General features: G+C 43.8%; 1 protein-coding gene across 7 annotated transcripts in view; it reads right to left on the bottom strand.

Annotated features, from left to right (window-relative positions):
* CSMD2 (CUB and Sushi multiple domains 2) overlaps positions 1 to 16,980 on the bottom strand; it is a 654,890-nt gene that overhangs the window by 54,194 nt on the left and 583,716 nt on the right. For 6 of the 7 annotated variants that reach the window (XM_037996751.2, XM_007979489.3, XM_073007520.1 and 3 more), the window contains 6 exons: positions 15,039 to 15,185; positions 11,563 to 11,751; positions 6,783 to 6,968; positions 5,806 to 6,000; positions 3,646 to 3,819; positions 1,886 to 2,059 (listed from right to left, as the gene is read on the bottom strand). In XM_037996751.2, coding sequence (XP_037852679.2) covers positions 1,886 to 2,059; positions 3,646 to 3,819; positions 5,806 to 6,000; positions 6,783 to 6,968; positions 11,563 to 11,751; positions 15,039 to 15,185 — 1,065 coding nt within the window. The remainder of the gene's footprint in view (positions 1 to 1,885; positions 2,060 to 3,645; positions 3,820 to 5,805; positions 6,001 to 6,782; positions 6,969 to 11,562; positions 11,752 to 15,038; positions 15,186 to 16,980) is intronic. The other variant, XM_037996769.2, reaches the window with a different exon arrangement.

Raw genomic sequence — 16,980 nt, 5'->3', positions numbered from 1 at the left:
AAAACATGTGAAGCATAAGAAAACTGTAGCAGCATTCTAAACTGAACTAAATATTCTCAAATAAGCATCTGGAGATAGTTTAAAAAACACCATGAAAATCAGAAAATCAAAAACTAACAAGCACAAATGGACAAAAGGTGGAAGAAAATAAAAGATAACTGATGGTATGCTTTAAAGAGATCAAAGAAAAAGACAAAACCATCTGGGAAATGAAGACTAAATTATAAGAGGTCCAAGAAAGAATATTCTCAAATGATAATTAGAGTTACTGAAGAAAGTCAGGCAAAAACCAAGGGAATTAAAATGAGATAAAGAGGTAAAAATAATGAGAGAGAGGCTGAGAGAGAAGATAGGCAAAGAATATTTAACATATACATAATCAGAGCTGATGAAGAAGAAAGAAAAACAGTGGGAAACAAAGTAATACCAGTGTTTAAAACCATAATCCAAGAAAAGTCTTTGGAAATAAAGAAAGACCTGCATCTATACATTCAAAGACCCACAGAATACCTAGGGAAATTGTCTTGGAATAATTAACTCTGAAGCATGTCCTAGTAAAAATATTAGACTTTAGGATGTAGGGAAAAATAATCAGGAACCTCAAAAAATCACCAAATAACCTACAAGAAAAGTAGAATTAAACTAATATTATAATTCCAAAAGTCAAATACGTAGAAACAGAGAGTAGAATGGTGGTTACCAGGGGTGGAGAAGTGGGGGAAATGGGAAATGGCAAAATTAAGACCAAACATGTCAGTCATATTAATATATGTGAATGAGTTTAACTAACCAACTAAAAGAAAAAGATGGTTAAGTTAGCTCATAAGGCAATTTATGCTGCATACAAGAATCACACCTAAGAGAATCAGAAGGCTAAAATAAATGGTCAAAGGTGTATCAGGCAAAAGAATTAAAGCAGGGGTTGTAAGCCTAATATCAAGCAAAGTACAATTCAAGCTAAAAATATTAAAAGTGACAAAAAAGTCATCTTTAAAGGCTAAAAACCACAATGTGCAATGGAGATACTAGTTATGAGTATCTATGCACCAAATAACACAGCAACCATCTTTATAGGACAGAAACTACAGGAAGTGCAAGGAAAAATAGAAACACACTAATAATAGAAAACTTTAAGCACATCTTTCAGAATAACACAGATTGAGTGGGTGAAAAGTAAGAATGTAGAGGACATAGACAACATAATCAATCAGATATATCTCATGAATATATAAATAAAACATGACATCTTAATATCCTTTCTTCTCAAGTGCACATGGGACACTCATAACAATTGACCAACTATTAGGTTAGTAAGCTTTCACAAAGAAAGCTTCAGTAAATTCTGTGAAGTAGAAATATTATATACAATGCAATAAAATTAGAAATGAATAACATAATGAAAACAAAAATGGCCTTCCACCTAGAAACAAATCCTTCTATTAAAAATTTTCTATGTAAAAGGAGAAATCAATATCAAAATTACAGAATTTCTAATAAATAATAAACATTTATTATTAGACTGTATAGGATACAATTAAAGCAGTGATGAGAGAAAATATCATAGTCTTAAGCACTTATAGCAATAAAACTCAATAGAAATGAAAGAATGAAACTAAATGAATTAAATTTCCACTCAAAAGCTAGAAAATGAACAAAAATGTAAAACCAAAAGAAATCACAAGGAAGGAAATAATAAAGGTGAAAACAGTGATTAATCACGCAGAGAATGGAAAACATTAGATCAACAATGATTTCAGTTTTGAAAAAAAAAATTAGCAATTTTATATATATATATAAACCCTCTAGCTAATCTAATTAAGAGAGAGGGAGAAAGTCCATGTTGAATCTGAGCCCCGTGACTAGGGAGAGTGGATGACATACTTACGCACACAGAAAGGGGTCTTGCCCGACCAGTGATGATCCTGCTGGCAGATGCGCACAGACATGCCGATCAGGCGGAAGCCAGCATTGCACTGGTACACCACACTGCCCCGGTAGCTGTAGTTCTCCCCATTGATGTGTCCGTTGACGATGGGCTCAGGAGTCCCACAGTGTCCAGCTTTGATGAGGGATGGGGAAGAGGGTACATCAAAGAGGAGCTTATAGAAAATGGAGTGGAGCTTGGTCTGGGTGGCGAGAGACAGGGAGGGTGGGGAAAAGGACCAACTATCCCATAACTCATCACTTTTCCCACCTCTCCCTGAGAGTAGCAATCTAGGGGTAACTTCAGGAACCCTCGACATGACAAAAATAGTGTTGAGGACTTGACATCCCAAATCCCAAGGTTGTATCCCAAATGGCCACTCACTTCTGAGCTTCAGTTTCTGTGCAAAATGATCACTGTTACCTCCCTGCCCCCAGGATCATCCCCCTCTTTTTCTTACTAACCAGATACAAAAAAGCCTTCTGTAAAAAACAAACAACCCCCCTCCAAAAACCCAAACTCAAGAGCATCTTTTTTTTTTTTTTTTCCTTTTTGAGACAGGGTCTTACTCTGTCTCCTAGGCTAGAGTGCAGTGGCTCGATCTTGGCTCACTGCAACCTCCACCTTCTAGGTTCAAGGGATTCTCCTGCCTTAGCCTCCCAAGTAGCTGGGACTACAGGCATGCATCACCACAGCTAGCAGTTTTTGTATTTTTAGTAGAAATGGGGTTCCACCATGATGGCCAGGATGGTCTCAAACTCCTGGCCTCAAGTGATCTACCCGCCTCGGCCTTCCAAAGTGCTGGGATTAAAGGCATGAGCCACTACACCCAGCCTGGGCATCTTGTTTTTCACTGAGCGTCTGCTGCATGGAGGGCACCATTGTCTACATTAAGGCAATCAAAACCCGGCTGTGTTGAAACAACTATGTAAAACCAGATGGTTTGGCTAAATTCATCTTTCTTTCCTTCTCCTTGAGTAGCACCTAGATGAGTTCTTTTTATTATATGGGATTTGGGTAGAGTATATTCCTGGCATTTCCGCCAGCTTCCTTTGGCTCTCTGTGGAAATGACCTGTGACTGTGTCCTTAATGGGCCTGGGACAGGGGCAAGACCGCACTGTTCACCCCAGGACAGACCATCCAATCTATCCTATTAGGTTTATGTGGCTGGGGCCCTCTGTTAGACTCTAGGGGTCCAAGAAAGGCGTGAGAGGAGACAGAACCATAGAACCATGGGTGGATTAGCCATGGAGGAAATGATAACTTAGTCCTTTGGAAACCAGGTTGTTTTATGTTTCTGTCATTTGCTTAGTATATATGTATAGATCTATATGTTGTGTGTAAAATTTGCTAATAGATAATATAAAAGGTATTTTAGGTGTGTTACAGGAATATGTCTACAAGTTTTCAAAAAATGGAGACTGAGGCTTCACTCATTATTCGAAGGCCAATAGGAAGGAATTGCCTTTCTAACCAGAATGAAAACCCCTCAAAGGCTTGTCTCTTTAGATCTGAAGTTCTTCTCATTCTTTTGGGTGGCCGGGGATAAGCTATTCCAGGGTTTTAGTCATGCCTAATGCCCAATAGTTGGTGTTTGCATTAAGCATTTTATGTTAGTAGGTGAAATAATACTTTTCAAAGACTGGATCCCAGCTTTGGAAAGATCTAATCTATCTCGTGGAGAAAAACTGGGCAGGATAGGCCTGGAGAGGCCACTCACCAAGGCAGCGGACTTCAGAGCCACTCCAGAGCCCATTGGCCATGCACTCACGCACCCTGGAGCCCACCAGCGTATATCCGGAATTGCAGGAGAAGATGGCTGTTGCCCCGTAGACAGACAGTGTTCCGATGCGGTGGCCATTGGGGGGAACTGGGAGCTCTCCACAGGAGATGACTAAAAGGATCATAAGATGCTCAGTAAGCCAGCCCCAAGAGGAGGGACATGGCTGCTTCTGCTTAGCAAGAACTGTGACAAAAAATAAGACCTGTTCAACCTTACTCTGCTGGAATTTCTGGCCAGAATATGGGTTGTGATGCTGACTTGTGTGATGTGGCACCTCAACTGGAGGTGTCTCCAGAAGCCCCCTAAGGCTGTTTAAAATGCCTGGTTCCACTGCAGGTGCCTGACTCACCAGCTTTGGACACAGGGCCCTGGCCTGTGTATTTTTTTAATCCTCCTCAGGTGGCTGAGATTAGGTTAGGAAGAGATGGCGATTCTGTGGTATGCTCCTTACTGCCCTGGGCAGACATTGCTAACCAATTTCCTTGCCCTTCTTTTCTGAGCCCAGCAGCAGCCTCACACTCTTTGTCAACAGAGCACTGCTGAGAGCCTCTGGCTGAGGTATGAGGTGAGGCCTAATTGCCAAGGCTGCACTGAAATGTGAGTGGCTGCATTGTAGTGAGGCTGTCAAACGTTTGGGACTACTCTGCCACACATGTGGTTACATCCCACTGTGCGGTCAGCACCACAGCGTGTAAAGACAACAGTGTCTTGAATCACAGACATTGGCTTTTTTTTTTTTTTTTTTTGAGATGGAGTCTTGTACTGTAGTCCAGGCAGTGGCACAGTCTCGGCTCCCTGCAACATCTGCCTCCTAGGTTCAAACAATTCTTTTGCCTCAGCCTCCCAAGTAGCTGGGATTACAAGTGGGCACCACCATGCTGGCTAATTTGTTTTTTTTTTTTTTTTTTAAGTAGAGACAGGGTTTCACCATGCCAGTCAGGCTGGTCTCAAACTCCTGACCTCAAGTGATCCACCCCTTCAGCCTCTCAAATACTGGGATCTATGTCCAACCTGGATCACAGGCATTGGAAGATACCATTCCTCCTCCCTCCCAGTTTCAAACTCCCACTTCTCACTGACCACTTCCTTCTACCTCTTTACAATCACTTGCTTCCTCTATGACATCTGCATTGGTCACATAAATATTATGAGCATGTCCCTGTTGTAGTGCATGCTGTGGTGAGCCACTCAGAGCCCCTTTTAGGACTGAGGGACTTATTTCCCCAGCTGCTGGAAAACAACCCTTGGCTGGCAGCCCATTTCAGACTGCTGTGGTTGAAGAGTCCACCCACCTAGGAAGGTCATGTCCCTTTCCTAGGCCAGCTTGCATCCAGTGGCTGGTCAGTGTGGCAGTATAACAGTTCCCTTGCTCCAACTTGTGACAATTCTGAGGGGTCATCCCAGCTGCAGAGCTCCCTGGGGGGTGAGCTGAGGCTTTCACGAATACTGCATCAGAGCTCAATTCTCCTTCTGCCCAGTCCTGCTTCCTTCCCTCCTTTCCTTTCCCTTCTGTAGGTGGTGTTCTCAAGAGCACCCCCTAATAAGCCTGTCTCAGAGTGTCTTCCCATAGATTCTGACCTTTGAAACTGTATTAAAGAACCGAAGAAAAACAACTGACAATGGAGAAGGCAGGCAGGTTTAGGTGACCAGTCTCCTGTGTTACCCTCATTCCTCCTATATACACTCCCATTTGAGGTCTTATCACACCACATTATCATTGCTTCTTTATCTGTCTGCCTCTCCGGTAGAGTATAAAGTCCATGTGGGCAGAAACCAAAACCTTTTATCTTCATACCTCTACAGTGTCTGGCATATAGTAAGAGCCTAATGAATATTAAAGAAATGAATTAGTGGATGCTCATCTGGAGAAAGGCAGCTTTTGATAAGATGAGAAAATGCTAAGAAATACTTCCATAAAGGAGTAAAGGAGTAGGCATTTTCCCAGCTCCTGATTCTACTAGATGAGAATCTAAAAAGCAGTACACTGCAATCCCTGGTGATACCCCCTTTTCCCCCACCCCAGTTCACCCCATGCATGAGACAGCTTAGGTAGGAGGGACTCTGTCAAACTTGCCCACCCTCCCTTCCTGGGCTTACTTTGGCAGGTGGGCGTAGAGTCCCCGAGACTCCATTTGCCATTGGCCTGACAGCGGATGACCCTTTGGCCAGTATAGTAGTAGCCAGGGTCACAGATGAGCATCAGCTGGGCCTGGAACTGATACTGTGTCTCAAAGATAAGCCTCCATCGGCCGTGCTCCACGCTGATGCTACTGACATCAGGACAGGTCACAGCTGGGGGAAATGAGGAACAAAGAGGAGGATTAATTACTTGATTAATTGTGGAAGACCTTGCAAGACCCCAGATCTAGGGACTTGGAGACCTTAATGCAATAATGAAGAATCCAGGAATCTTCAGTTCTCAGGCAGGTTTGGTAAATGAACAGAGTGGGTTGAGTGGGGGATGTGGCTAACTGGGAAGTACAGTTCTGCCAAAAAATTAAAAATTAAAAAACGGAAACCGTACTCAGTCACGGTTGATTACTGAATGTTTGAGTTACATTTGGTTAGATTTTCATTTTTCAAGAGAAGACAGAAATCTGGATTTTAATGAAAATTTATTGATTTTAAAAGATCGTGGAGTAATTCAAAATCTGTTATAAAGCACTGTGTAGGCCAAAAAACCAAACAAAACAAAAACCTCTGTCTTTGGACCAGACGTAGCTGAGGAGGTTACCATTTTGTGATCTGGCCTAAAAGTTGTTGTTTTAGAGCTTTGGAATCAAGGGACATTCATGCAAACTTTCTGACAGGTTTTCCATCTAAAAGGGAGTGGACCAGGCCATTCCTAAGTTCCATGGTGGTTTGTGGAAACATCTTAGGGCACAATGGTCATCAATGCTGAGAGCAGTTTCAGCAACTGCCTCCTCTTCTGAAATCCCCCAGCCTCCATGTCCATCTTTTTTTTTTTTTTTCTTTTTCCTCATTATTGTGCTTTTAGCTTGCTCCTTGTAGGAATCTTTCCAGCTGCTCACCTAGCCCTTCCTTACACCCGCCTCCATTGCCCAAGGACTCACGGACACACTGTGGGGGGACATTGTGGTTGCTCCATAGGCCTGTGTCCAGACACTCTGCAGCAGCCTCAGCGCCTGCCTGGAGGTGGTAGCCTTCACTGCAGCTGTACACGGCTTTGGTTCCCACTGTGTACTCCTTGCCAAACACCATTCCATTCTTGGGGGCCTCAGGAAGCCCACAGGAAAGAGCTAGCAAAAGGAAAACAATGTCATGAGCATTTCTGGTTTAAGATGGTATTCTAAGAAACTATTTTTATCCCTCCTCCCCTCTCAAGGCCCCAATAAAACTGTAGTAAAAACTAATAAAAAGGTAAAGTCTCATAATAAAAAAGAAAATGGGAGGATCATCATCAGAGGAGTGGTTTTTGTTGTTGTTGTTGTTGTTTTGTTTGTTTGTTTGGAAGAAGGAATAAAGATAGAAGTGCAAAGAAGCTGTAGCTCAAAATATATGGGAGGGAGCCTCAGGGTGAAACCAGTTCTCCGCCATCTGTTCCCACAAACACGGTGTAGAGACATTCAAGTATTTACTCTCCAAACAAAAGAGAGAATTTTCTTTTCCACTGAAGGGGAACTCTCTTAGAATGAATTAGGGCTGCTATGGTGGGAGTTGGCATCCCCGAGGAAAGCTCTTTTAATTATAGGATTTATGGTCTTTTGGCCTAAAGGCTGCCCTATTGCCTACTCAGGTCTGCCACATACTCAACTCAACTTCTCATTGATAGGAGAGACTTAGTGGACCAAGATATCTGTATATAAAAACAACAAAGGTAATCCACATCTCATATCTGAAAAAATCAACCTGGCCCTTACTTTTAAAATACAATCAAGGATCATATATATGAAAAAAATCAGCAGTGTGAACAAGACAAACCAAGATAAGGTTTAAAATAGATGTCCCCTTAGGAAACAGAGTTAATTCAGGAAACAGAAGATATATAATCTTTAAACTTCTGATCAGTAGTATCCTGATAAAGTCAAGGTGACATGTGGTACTCATAAAATAAAATCAGTGTGCTCTGAAGGAAAAAACAAAACAAAACAAAACAAAACAAAAACAAGTAAAAGTTCTTTGAAATGAAAAATATGATTGCCCAAATAAGCATTAAAGGATTGGAGATTAAAAGTAAATTTCTCAGAATATATTAAAAAAAGAGACCAAAAATGAGATAAAAGGACTGAAAACACAGATCAATCCTCAATATAGAAGGTCCAGCATCCAACTGTTCAGAGCTCCAAAAAGAGATCACAAAAAGTGGAAGGGACAGAATTATCATAGATGAAAATTTCTCAGAGCTGAAGAGAGACACAAGTCTTCAGATGGAAAGGGAGCCAAAGGAATGCAAAAAGAATCACTTGTAGATTCACCATCATGGAATTTTGTGTATCTAAGAAGTCTAGAGACACACAGGCATTCCTCCAAGTTCCTAGAAAGAGGGGAAAAAAAGACATCACTGTGAAAGAATGAGAATCAAACTGGCATAAGACTTCCCATCAACAACACTGAGTGTTCAAAGATAATGGAACAAAGCTTTAAACTTCTGAAGAAAATGATTTGTAAACTAGCATTTTACCTAGTCAACTGACCAAGCATGTGTGAAGGCAAAAAGACAGATACTTTCAGACATGTAAAGTCTCAGAAAGTGTACCCCTCATGAACCCTTTCTTAAGAATTTACTTAAGGATATACCCCATGAAAAAGAGGGTGAAAACCAAGAAAGGACAAGATAGGGGATATAAAAAATGACAGAACTAACTCAAGAATACAAAGAAAAGGAATCTCAAAGGGACAACTCAGGGGAGAAATATCTGCAGCAACATGGCCAGGGTTATTATTTTATAAGGAGTAGGGTCGACATTATGTTTATAGGAGGAATAGGAATTACTTAGGCAAGAGTAGACTGTTTGGTCTTTGAAAGTAAGTAATACTTATAAATCATCCTTGCCCTTTGATAGCTCGGGGGTATTACAGATGGAAAGATTGATCTGCCAAAGTACTCACTATTGCCTCCATCCACTATCCCCTCTGACAACTAGTCTAGAGCTCAGAACTTTTTTGCTCAGAACCAGAATAAGCTTGGGCAGAGTCCCACTGAGATTGCCTAACAAGATGCTTGATGCTATAAGAATTTCCAGAACCAATAAGAGGCATCAGGCTGGGGCTCCATTATGAATGGGGGAGGGTAGACTGTTCAGAAGGAGAGAAGTTGGAATACCAAGATGGAAGAAGGGTCTAGGCGTGGGACTCTCCAGAAGAGGAGGATCAGGAACACAGAAGGAATGAGAAATGAGAGAGTGTTTAAACATGAGACTCTTAATGACTAAACAGAAAGGCTGTGAGCTCCTTCAGTGGAACTAGGTGTCATATCTGATCAACTACCTGCCCAGCTTCCTTGAATCCTTTGGGAAGAAATACTTGGATCTCCACTGGTGTCTTGTATGGAGAGTCAACCCAGGGAGGGCAGTGAAGGAAGTGGGCAGCAGCCACTTCTCACGGGCCCTGGCTTGGCCTTGCTCTTGTAGATAACTAAGGGGACAGAAGATAATACTCCAGCCTGAGATACTAAAAGCCTGTGTCTCATGATCTCCATGCCAAAATGCAGTCCCCCAAACCTGGTGGTAAGAGGGACACTTCCTGTGAGTAGGAGGGGAGGGGATATAATCACAAAGTATTTGAGGCTTGTGGTGGAATGAGATCTCTGAGGGAGAGAGACACGGAGTGAGAGAATGGGCTGGGGAAGGAGAGAGAAGGCATTAGGAGGCATAGAGTCTGTAAAGGAGGAGTGGAAAAAATCATGGGTTGGAAGCAGCAGTAGAGAAGTGGAAGAATGCCAGGCCCTTCCTGGCCCAGAATTCTGTGGGAAGTAGGAGCTAGGTGGAGGCGGATTAACACTCCACTTGAAAGGGCCACAGCATACGTGCTCTCAGAGGACAGCCATGGTCTCCACGGAGGGAGGAAGTGAAGACAGCCAGCTGGGTAGGGACAGAGCATGTATACTTGCTGGCCATGGAACTAGGATTCCAGAGAACGCAGTGGGAGGCTCAGAGGAAGGGCATCAGTGGGACGCACGGGGTGGAGCTGGGAGAAGACATGCACAGTAGTATGGGGATGGGTCAACTGAAGCCTGGGGGGAGGCCTAATTTTGGGTGGTGATGTAAGGTAACAGAAATGAGAGACTTGGTAGGTTCCAACTGACGCTCTGGAAAAAAGACTTGTCCGTGTTAATGCAGTCAGAGATGCAGAGACCAAAGCCAAATGCCATTTGCCATTTGTGGACAGCCAGTTCACTGTGACCTTTGCTTAGGAGTAGATTATTAATAGCACATTGTTTTTGTTATTTGAGGAAACACAGGCACAGGCGAGAAGGCTGTGAGGATTAGAGATGAGAGATGTCATTAAAAAGTACTTCACCACTACTGGGAACCAAAGGAAAAATCAAGTAGCAATGCGATTTCCTGTTTTCATCTATGTAGTTGGCAATGCTTTCTTCTTTTTTTAAATGCAGTGCATAACATTGAGACCATGGGAGAAAAGACAGCTCTTACATGCTGCTATACATGAGGACAAATTTTCTGGGGGGGCAGTCAGTATCGACAGCTGTCAATTGCATACACAATGATGCAACAATCTCATTTCTGGGAATTTGCTTTAAGGAAATATGTAATATTCATAAAGATGGAATTCTAAGTTTATAGTCACAAAGAATATAGAAATCCAAATGACCAACAACAGAATGATACTTAAATGAATGACAGTTTTCTCATAATGCTGTGCAACTATTGAAAATAATGGTGAGGAAGTATAATGTTAACAATAGAGGCCAGGTGCGGTGGCTCATGCCTGTAATCACCACACTCTGGGAGGCCGAGGCGGGTGGATCACCTGAGGTCAGGAGTTTGAGACCAGCCTGATCAATATGGTGAAACCCTGTCTCTACTAAAAATAGAAAAATTAGCCAGGTATGGTGGCGGGTGCTTGTAATCCCAGCTACTTGGGAGGCTGAGAGAGGAGAATTGCTTGAACATGGGAGGCAGAGGTTGCAGTGAGCTGAGACCACGCCACTGGACTCCAGCCTGGGTGACAGAGCGAGATTCCATCTCAAAAAGTAGTATATAGTTAAATATACTTCATCACCATGATTTTCAATGGTTGCGCAGCATTATGGGAAACAAAGTCTGTAAGAGCTTTGTACACGGATGATCCTATTTTTATAATCAATACATAAAAGACAAAAGGAAATGTGCTGAAATGTTAACAGTGGTGATCTCAGGTTTATCACTCATTTTCAGTTTTTTCTTTTGCATTATCTACCATTTTTTTTCTTCTTCAGATTTTTAGTTTAAATGTATATTACTTAATGGAAAAAACTCATAAATCATAAAAGGTAATGCATGCAAACTGACTGACACATTTCAAGTGTTTGATCAACCCACTTGCTCTATGAGCCCGAGTCCAAGCATCCCCTCTGCTGGAAGCCCTCCCCAGCTGGCCAGGAGAAAGCAGATCCCTTCTCACCTCTGGGCTCCCACAACACTGATTATGCTCCTGACACAACACTTCCTTCCTCTGCCACTTTGCATTGATGTGCTCACATACCTATCTCCCCCATGGATCTCAAAACACTGAGATTGCTGTGCACTACAGATCTTCAGTAAATGCTTGTGGAAAGAATGAAATAATTATCAAAGAGGAAACCCACATTTGGAACTGACTAGTCTTGGGACAAACCCAAGATGTGAGTTGGATCTGAGCTACCTTGTGACCCGCTTTCCACCTGCTTCTCACCTTGACAGAGAGGGATGGCTTCGCTCCACAGGTGGTAGCCCTGGGGGTGCCGGGTACAGATGGCCATGCTGTGTCCCACCAGGCGGTAGCCGGTGTTGCAGCCAAAGTGGATGGAGCCCCCGGGCTGGGTGCTGGTCTGGCCCAGGATGAAGCCATGGAGTGGAGCCCTGGGCAGGCTGCAGTAAGGGGCTGAACAACAAGATGAGGTTCAGGGAACTGGTACCAGCAGGAAGACAGACATGGTCTTTTATGCAGGCCCTTTTCCCTTTCTTCTCCCCCATCCCCTTGTCTTTGCCACTGCCACATCCTCTGCTACTGAGGAAGGTCTGAATGGTGGATATTGAAAAACACCCAGTCAGGTTGGTAAAGCCGAAACAAAATTAAAAAAACAAAACAAAACAAAACAAAAAAACAGCTTCATGAAGTACTGGGTCCCTTTTGTGGTCCAAAGGTAGATCTTGTTGTATGGCTAAGTTCAGGCTCTCAAATCCCTTCAGCTTCCAAACAGACTTAGAAAGTAGAACCCAATGGGGTTGGTTCCAGAAAGCTGCGACTGCAGGGGTGTGGACTTTGACCTTAGTCAGGCCTGGGCTCCAGTCCCATTTCTGGTCTGACCAGTTTCTGTAACGTGGGACAAATCGCTTCGGCTCCAATTTCCTCACCTGTAAATTGGGACTGGTAATACCTACCTCACATGGTCAGTTTAAACTGTAAATATAGACTGTGTACATAAAGCCCCCAGCACAGCATGGGGCACTCACTGTTCAATGCTCAATAAATGGTCATTGTCCTTCTTCATGTTGTGTGGGGGAATGCGCTGAGACGGACCTGTGGCAACCCGGGACACACATTTCCCTACAGTGCTCATTTCCCCTCCACATATGACTTCAACTTGTTTAATTCATTTATTCAACAAATAGATATCAAATATCTATTATCTTCCAGGTGTTGTTCTAAGTGCTTGCAATACAACAATGAAGAAAACAGACCAAAATCCCAGCCTGGGCCGGGTGCAGTGGCTCACACCAGTAATCCTTGGCTTTGTGAGGCCAAGGCCGGTGGATCACTTGAGGCCAGGAGTTCAAGACCAACCTGGCCAAAATGGTGAAACCTCATCCCTAATAACAATACAAAATTGGCCAGGAGTGGTGGTGCATGCCTGTAGTCCCAGCAACTCGGGAGGCTGAGGCAGGAGAATCGCTTGAACCCAGGAGGTGGAGGCTGCAGGGAGGTGAGCTCATGCCACTGTATTCCAGCCCGGGTGACAGAGTGAGACTCTGTCTCAAAAAACAAACAAACAAAAAAGCAAAACAAAAAATCCCAGCCTGAAAGGACTCACATTATAAAGCCTGCCAGGGATCCTCAGGGGGAGTTCTGTGAGGCCAGCAAAGAGGGATGACTGAAGGAGCAGGCAGATAATTCTCTTTGTTTGCCCTAGGAGTCCCTGGTGGGGTCTTCCAGGCAGAGATAGATAAGGCAGGATTTGAGTGTAGGGCCCTTACAGCCTCTTTATTGGTGATCACATCCCTCTACTGGTGAAATTGGTGTTTTAAATAATTGAAATTGGTGTTTTAAATCCAGCCTTCCAAGCTGGATTTGTTTCCCTATTCCTGCTTTGCCCCCTGTGTCCTATGTGTGCCATATCCACATGGTTACCTCCCTCAGGAACAAGAATCTCAGTTGTAAAATATACTTAGTCACAGTGACAGACGCAGGTGCAAATTACACTCGTCTACTCTATCTGAATTATTAAGTACTAATTGTTGCACCATGTAATTAATTCACTTTCTACGTGGCATATGTATTGTAATTACAACTGACTCATTATCCCCAAACATATTAGTCTTTAGAACATCAAGGAAAGGGTAACTCCTTAATAGCGTTCAGTTCCTAATTAGCAACCAGTAGAGTGAAATGCTACCAAACTGCTGTATTTCCTGTTTGAGTGAGCAGTTGCTAGGAACTCAGCCTGAATCACCCCTAAGAGGCACCTTAAAGTGTCTTTTTCAACATGTGGACACTGAGGCCTGAAGTGCCTTGCTTAATAATCTCACAGCTAGTGGGTGAGAGAGCTGGTCACTGACATTGGGGCACTCAGTCATTGCAGCCTCCCAGACCCTCCCTTCCTCTGTGTGCACCAGGGAAAGGAGAGGTTGGATGGACTTTGCAGAGGATGTCGGCTCTGAGACAGTCAAGACCCACCTCCTCCCAGGAGCCCTCAGCTTCCTCTGGTTGGCTCTTCCCTGAAAGCTACACCCAGGGATTCTTTAAGACTGTTCACCCGCTGAATATGGACTGGTCTTGCAAGTAGGAGACCCATGAGAAAAGATGGACTGTGGCAAGTGGGACTTCAGGTACTGAATTTGACATTCCTTCCAACCAAGATTTTTTTTTTTTTTTTTTTTTTTGAGACAGAGTTTCACTGTTGTTGCCGAGGCTGGAGTACAGTAGCATGATCTCGGCTCACTGCAACCTCCACCTCCCACGTTCAAGCGATTCTCCTGCCTCAGCCTCCCAAGTAGCTGAAATTACAGTTGCATGCCACCACGCCTGGCTAATTTTTGTATTTTTAGTAGAGACAGGGTTTCACCATGTTGGTTAGGCTGGTCTCAAACTCCTCACCTCAGGTGATACGCCCGTCTTGGCATCCCAAAGTGCTAAGATTACAGGTGTGAGCCACCGCACCTGGCCCCCAACCAATATTCGTTAGAGATTTATCCATCATTTGCCTGGAATGTAGGCCAAAGGTAGCCAGGGGAAAGAGTGCTGAAAGGGAACTGGTGCATGATGGAACCCCCCATGGTCTTAAGTAATTGATTTCTGCCTCCAAGCTTGTAGAGCCCAGTCAGCAGTTCACTGAACCCATCTGCCTTCAAAGTGGGCATCAAGCAGCTTGTGAAGTTTTCTTCTAACCACAGACAGTAATTCCCATGATGTGAGATCAGATAAATTCAAATTTCTCCATCTCATTATATTCCCAGGAATATTTTTTTTTGGTCCTTATAGATTGTTGCCTGGGTCAGTCTTTGGCCTTTTGATCTGACTTTGTTTATAAGATATGGCTTCCTGAGCAGAAGAAAGGCACCTGGCCTTGAAATATAGCCCATCCTTTGCTGCCTGCTTAACATCTGCCCGTCAGAGATCCATGCCTTAGGGCTTTTTAGTTTTAAGACACTTTTATTAGCATTTCCTAACTTTCTTAAAGGGACAGGATCACTGTTAGGTACTATCGGATCATATAAAATAGTTAAACTTATCCTGAAGACACAGTCTGGCTGTATGAGAAGAAAAGAGGGAAGAGGTTCAAAGAGGGGAATGGAATAGAAAAATAGGAGGTAGGGGAATGGCAAAGACCACTTAGCTTCAGGTGAGGCAGATTTAGAGGAGGGGAATGGCTGCCCAGTCTCCACAGAGGAGCTTGCGGCTTCGATGAGGAGAGGGCCTGTGGCTTATTTGTGTGTTTTTTTTTAACTCACCTGAATAGCGAATCTTAAAGCCCTTCCGATTGTAGGCGTGATCAGATGACCAGCGCAGGTACACAGAGTTGCTTGTGCTAGTGACAATCAGGGGAGCTGAGTAATTCCCACTGAGGGCTTTCAGCAGAGGACTCTGTCCTGACGGACCTGGGGTGAGAAGGACGCAGGATTACAGACCATGGGAGTCATCACAGGGAGCCTCCAGGGAAGACCTCAGGGCTCAGAGGGTGGGGTGACTTGTTCAGAGTCAGCAAAATCATTTGTACTTGCACTCCTCTCTCTGCATCCACAGGCATTGCGCAAGGTGCTCTTTTCTCCTGAGCCCAGCTCTAAAGCAGTACTCTAGGAAGTCCCTGCCTACCTATAGGAGCTGGCAGGTAAGATGAAATGGATTTGCATTTTGAGATTTGACCAAGGTCAACTAGCTGGTTAGTGGAAGAGCTGGTTTTCAAATTGGGAACTTCTTCCACTTGGCCACTCTACTTCTCTTGTGTGTATTTAAGCTCACGCCTGTAATCCCAGCACTTTGGGAAGCTGAGGCAGGTGGGCCCAGGAATTTGAGACCAGCTTGGGCAACACAGCTTGCTTTAAAAACATAGCTTGCTCCCCATCTCTACTTTAAAAAAATACAAAAATGATCTGGTCATGGTGGTGCGTACCTGTAGTCCCAGCTACTGGGGAGGCTAAGGCATGAGAATCGTTTGAACCCAGGAGGCGGTGAGCCAAGATCGCACCACTGCACTCCAGCCTGGGTGACAGAGCAAGACTCAGTCTCAAAACAAAAACAAAAACAAAAACAAAAACAAAAACAAAACAAAACAAAAAAGCTCAGTGCTTGCCATATAGAAAAAAATATTTATGGAATGCATACATAGTAATAAAGCTAGAGGAAAATGTCGTATCTCGGGGTCGTAAGTAACAGAGCTCCCTAATACTGCTTTTGAAAGCTCTTTGAGAAAGACCTCCCTCTTCTTTTGTTCTACCTTAAGTGCCTGAGATTGCATCCCAAGGGGGCCGGTTGAAGGGGCACAGAATATAAAGCTGGATAATCCATGACACAGGATTTATCACTCTGGAAAAGGCCCTGAGTGATGGCTCTACGATGCCACTAAGACAGCCCTTAGAAGCTTGGAAAAAGTAATGGATCATATTAAACAAAGTAGAGTCACCAGAACTGCCATGCAAACTGTGAAGGGAAAAGCTCGGAGAAGTGGCATGCTGGGCTAGGTCTGCTGTGTAAAAGCTGACCATAGTTCTCAGGAAGACCTGGCAGACACTCCATTTACGAACGCAATCAGGAGGTGAGGAGCTCCAGCCTTCCTGGAGGGGGTGAGCACCAGCATTGCTGAAAACCTGAGTAACTAATGGCTATCCTCTGTGGGTGAAAACTGATGGGAAGAGACACTGGGCTCCCTAGCAGTAATGGGGATGAGAAGATCCTAGAATACAGAAGCCGGGTGGAATTACTTAACAGTCAGCAGCAATGTTGGCGTAATTACTAAAATGGGAAGCAAGGCTGGAATGGCAGCTGGGAGAGCCTGGCCTACGGGATCTACAAAGATGGCTCATAGAACATGATGTTCCTAAGGGCAAAGTAAATAGGAAGCCAAGAAGAGCAGCCAAAACAAGTATGACTAGATGAACAAAATAGATCGTGAGTAGATCTATGAGCAGGGTGAGAAAAGCTGCCCCCAGCGGAAAGGTGCAATCCCCTGCCCAGTTTGCAGACTTGAGCCAGGTTTCATTTCCCAAGAGGCTGGGTCCCTATGAAAAAAGACCCTGCACAATGACAGTAATTGTATATAGCAGTTGTTCCTACGGTTCTTCCCCCCAAACACCTACTACTGTGTACTCAGAAAACAGAATATTATAGACAAGGGAATGTTCAGATATATCAAAGACTTCTGGATACAGGATGTTAGTTGATGCTGATACCTGGGGG

Source organism: Chlorocebus sabaeus, chromosome 20, assembly GCF_047675955.1.
Source record: "Chlorocebus sabaeus isolate Y175 chromosome 20, mChlSab1.0.hap1, whole genome shotgun sequence".
NCBI lineage: Eukaryota > Metazoa > Chordata > Mammalia > Primates > Cercopithecidae > Chlorocebus > Chlorocebus sabaeus.
This window is presented reverse-complemented; position numbering and strand designations above follow the sequence as displayed.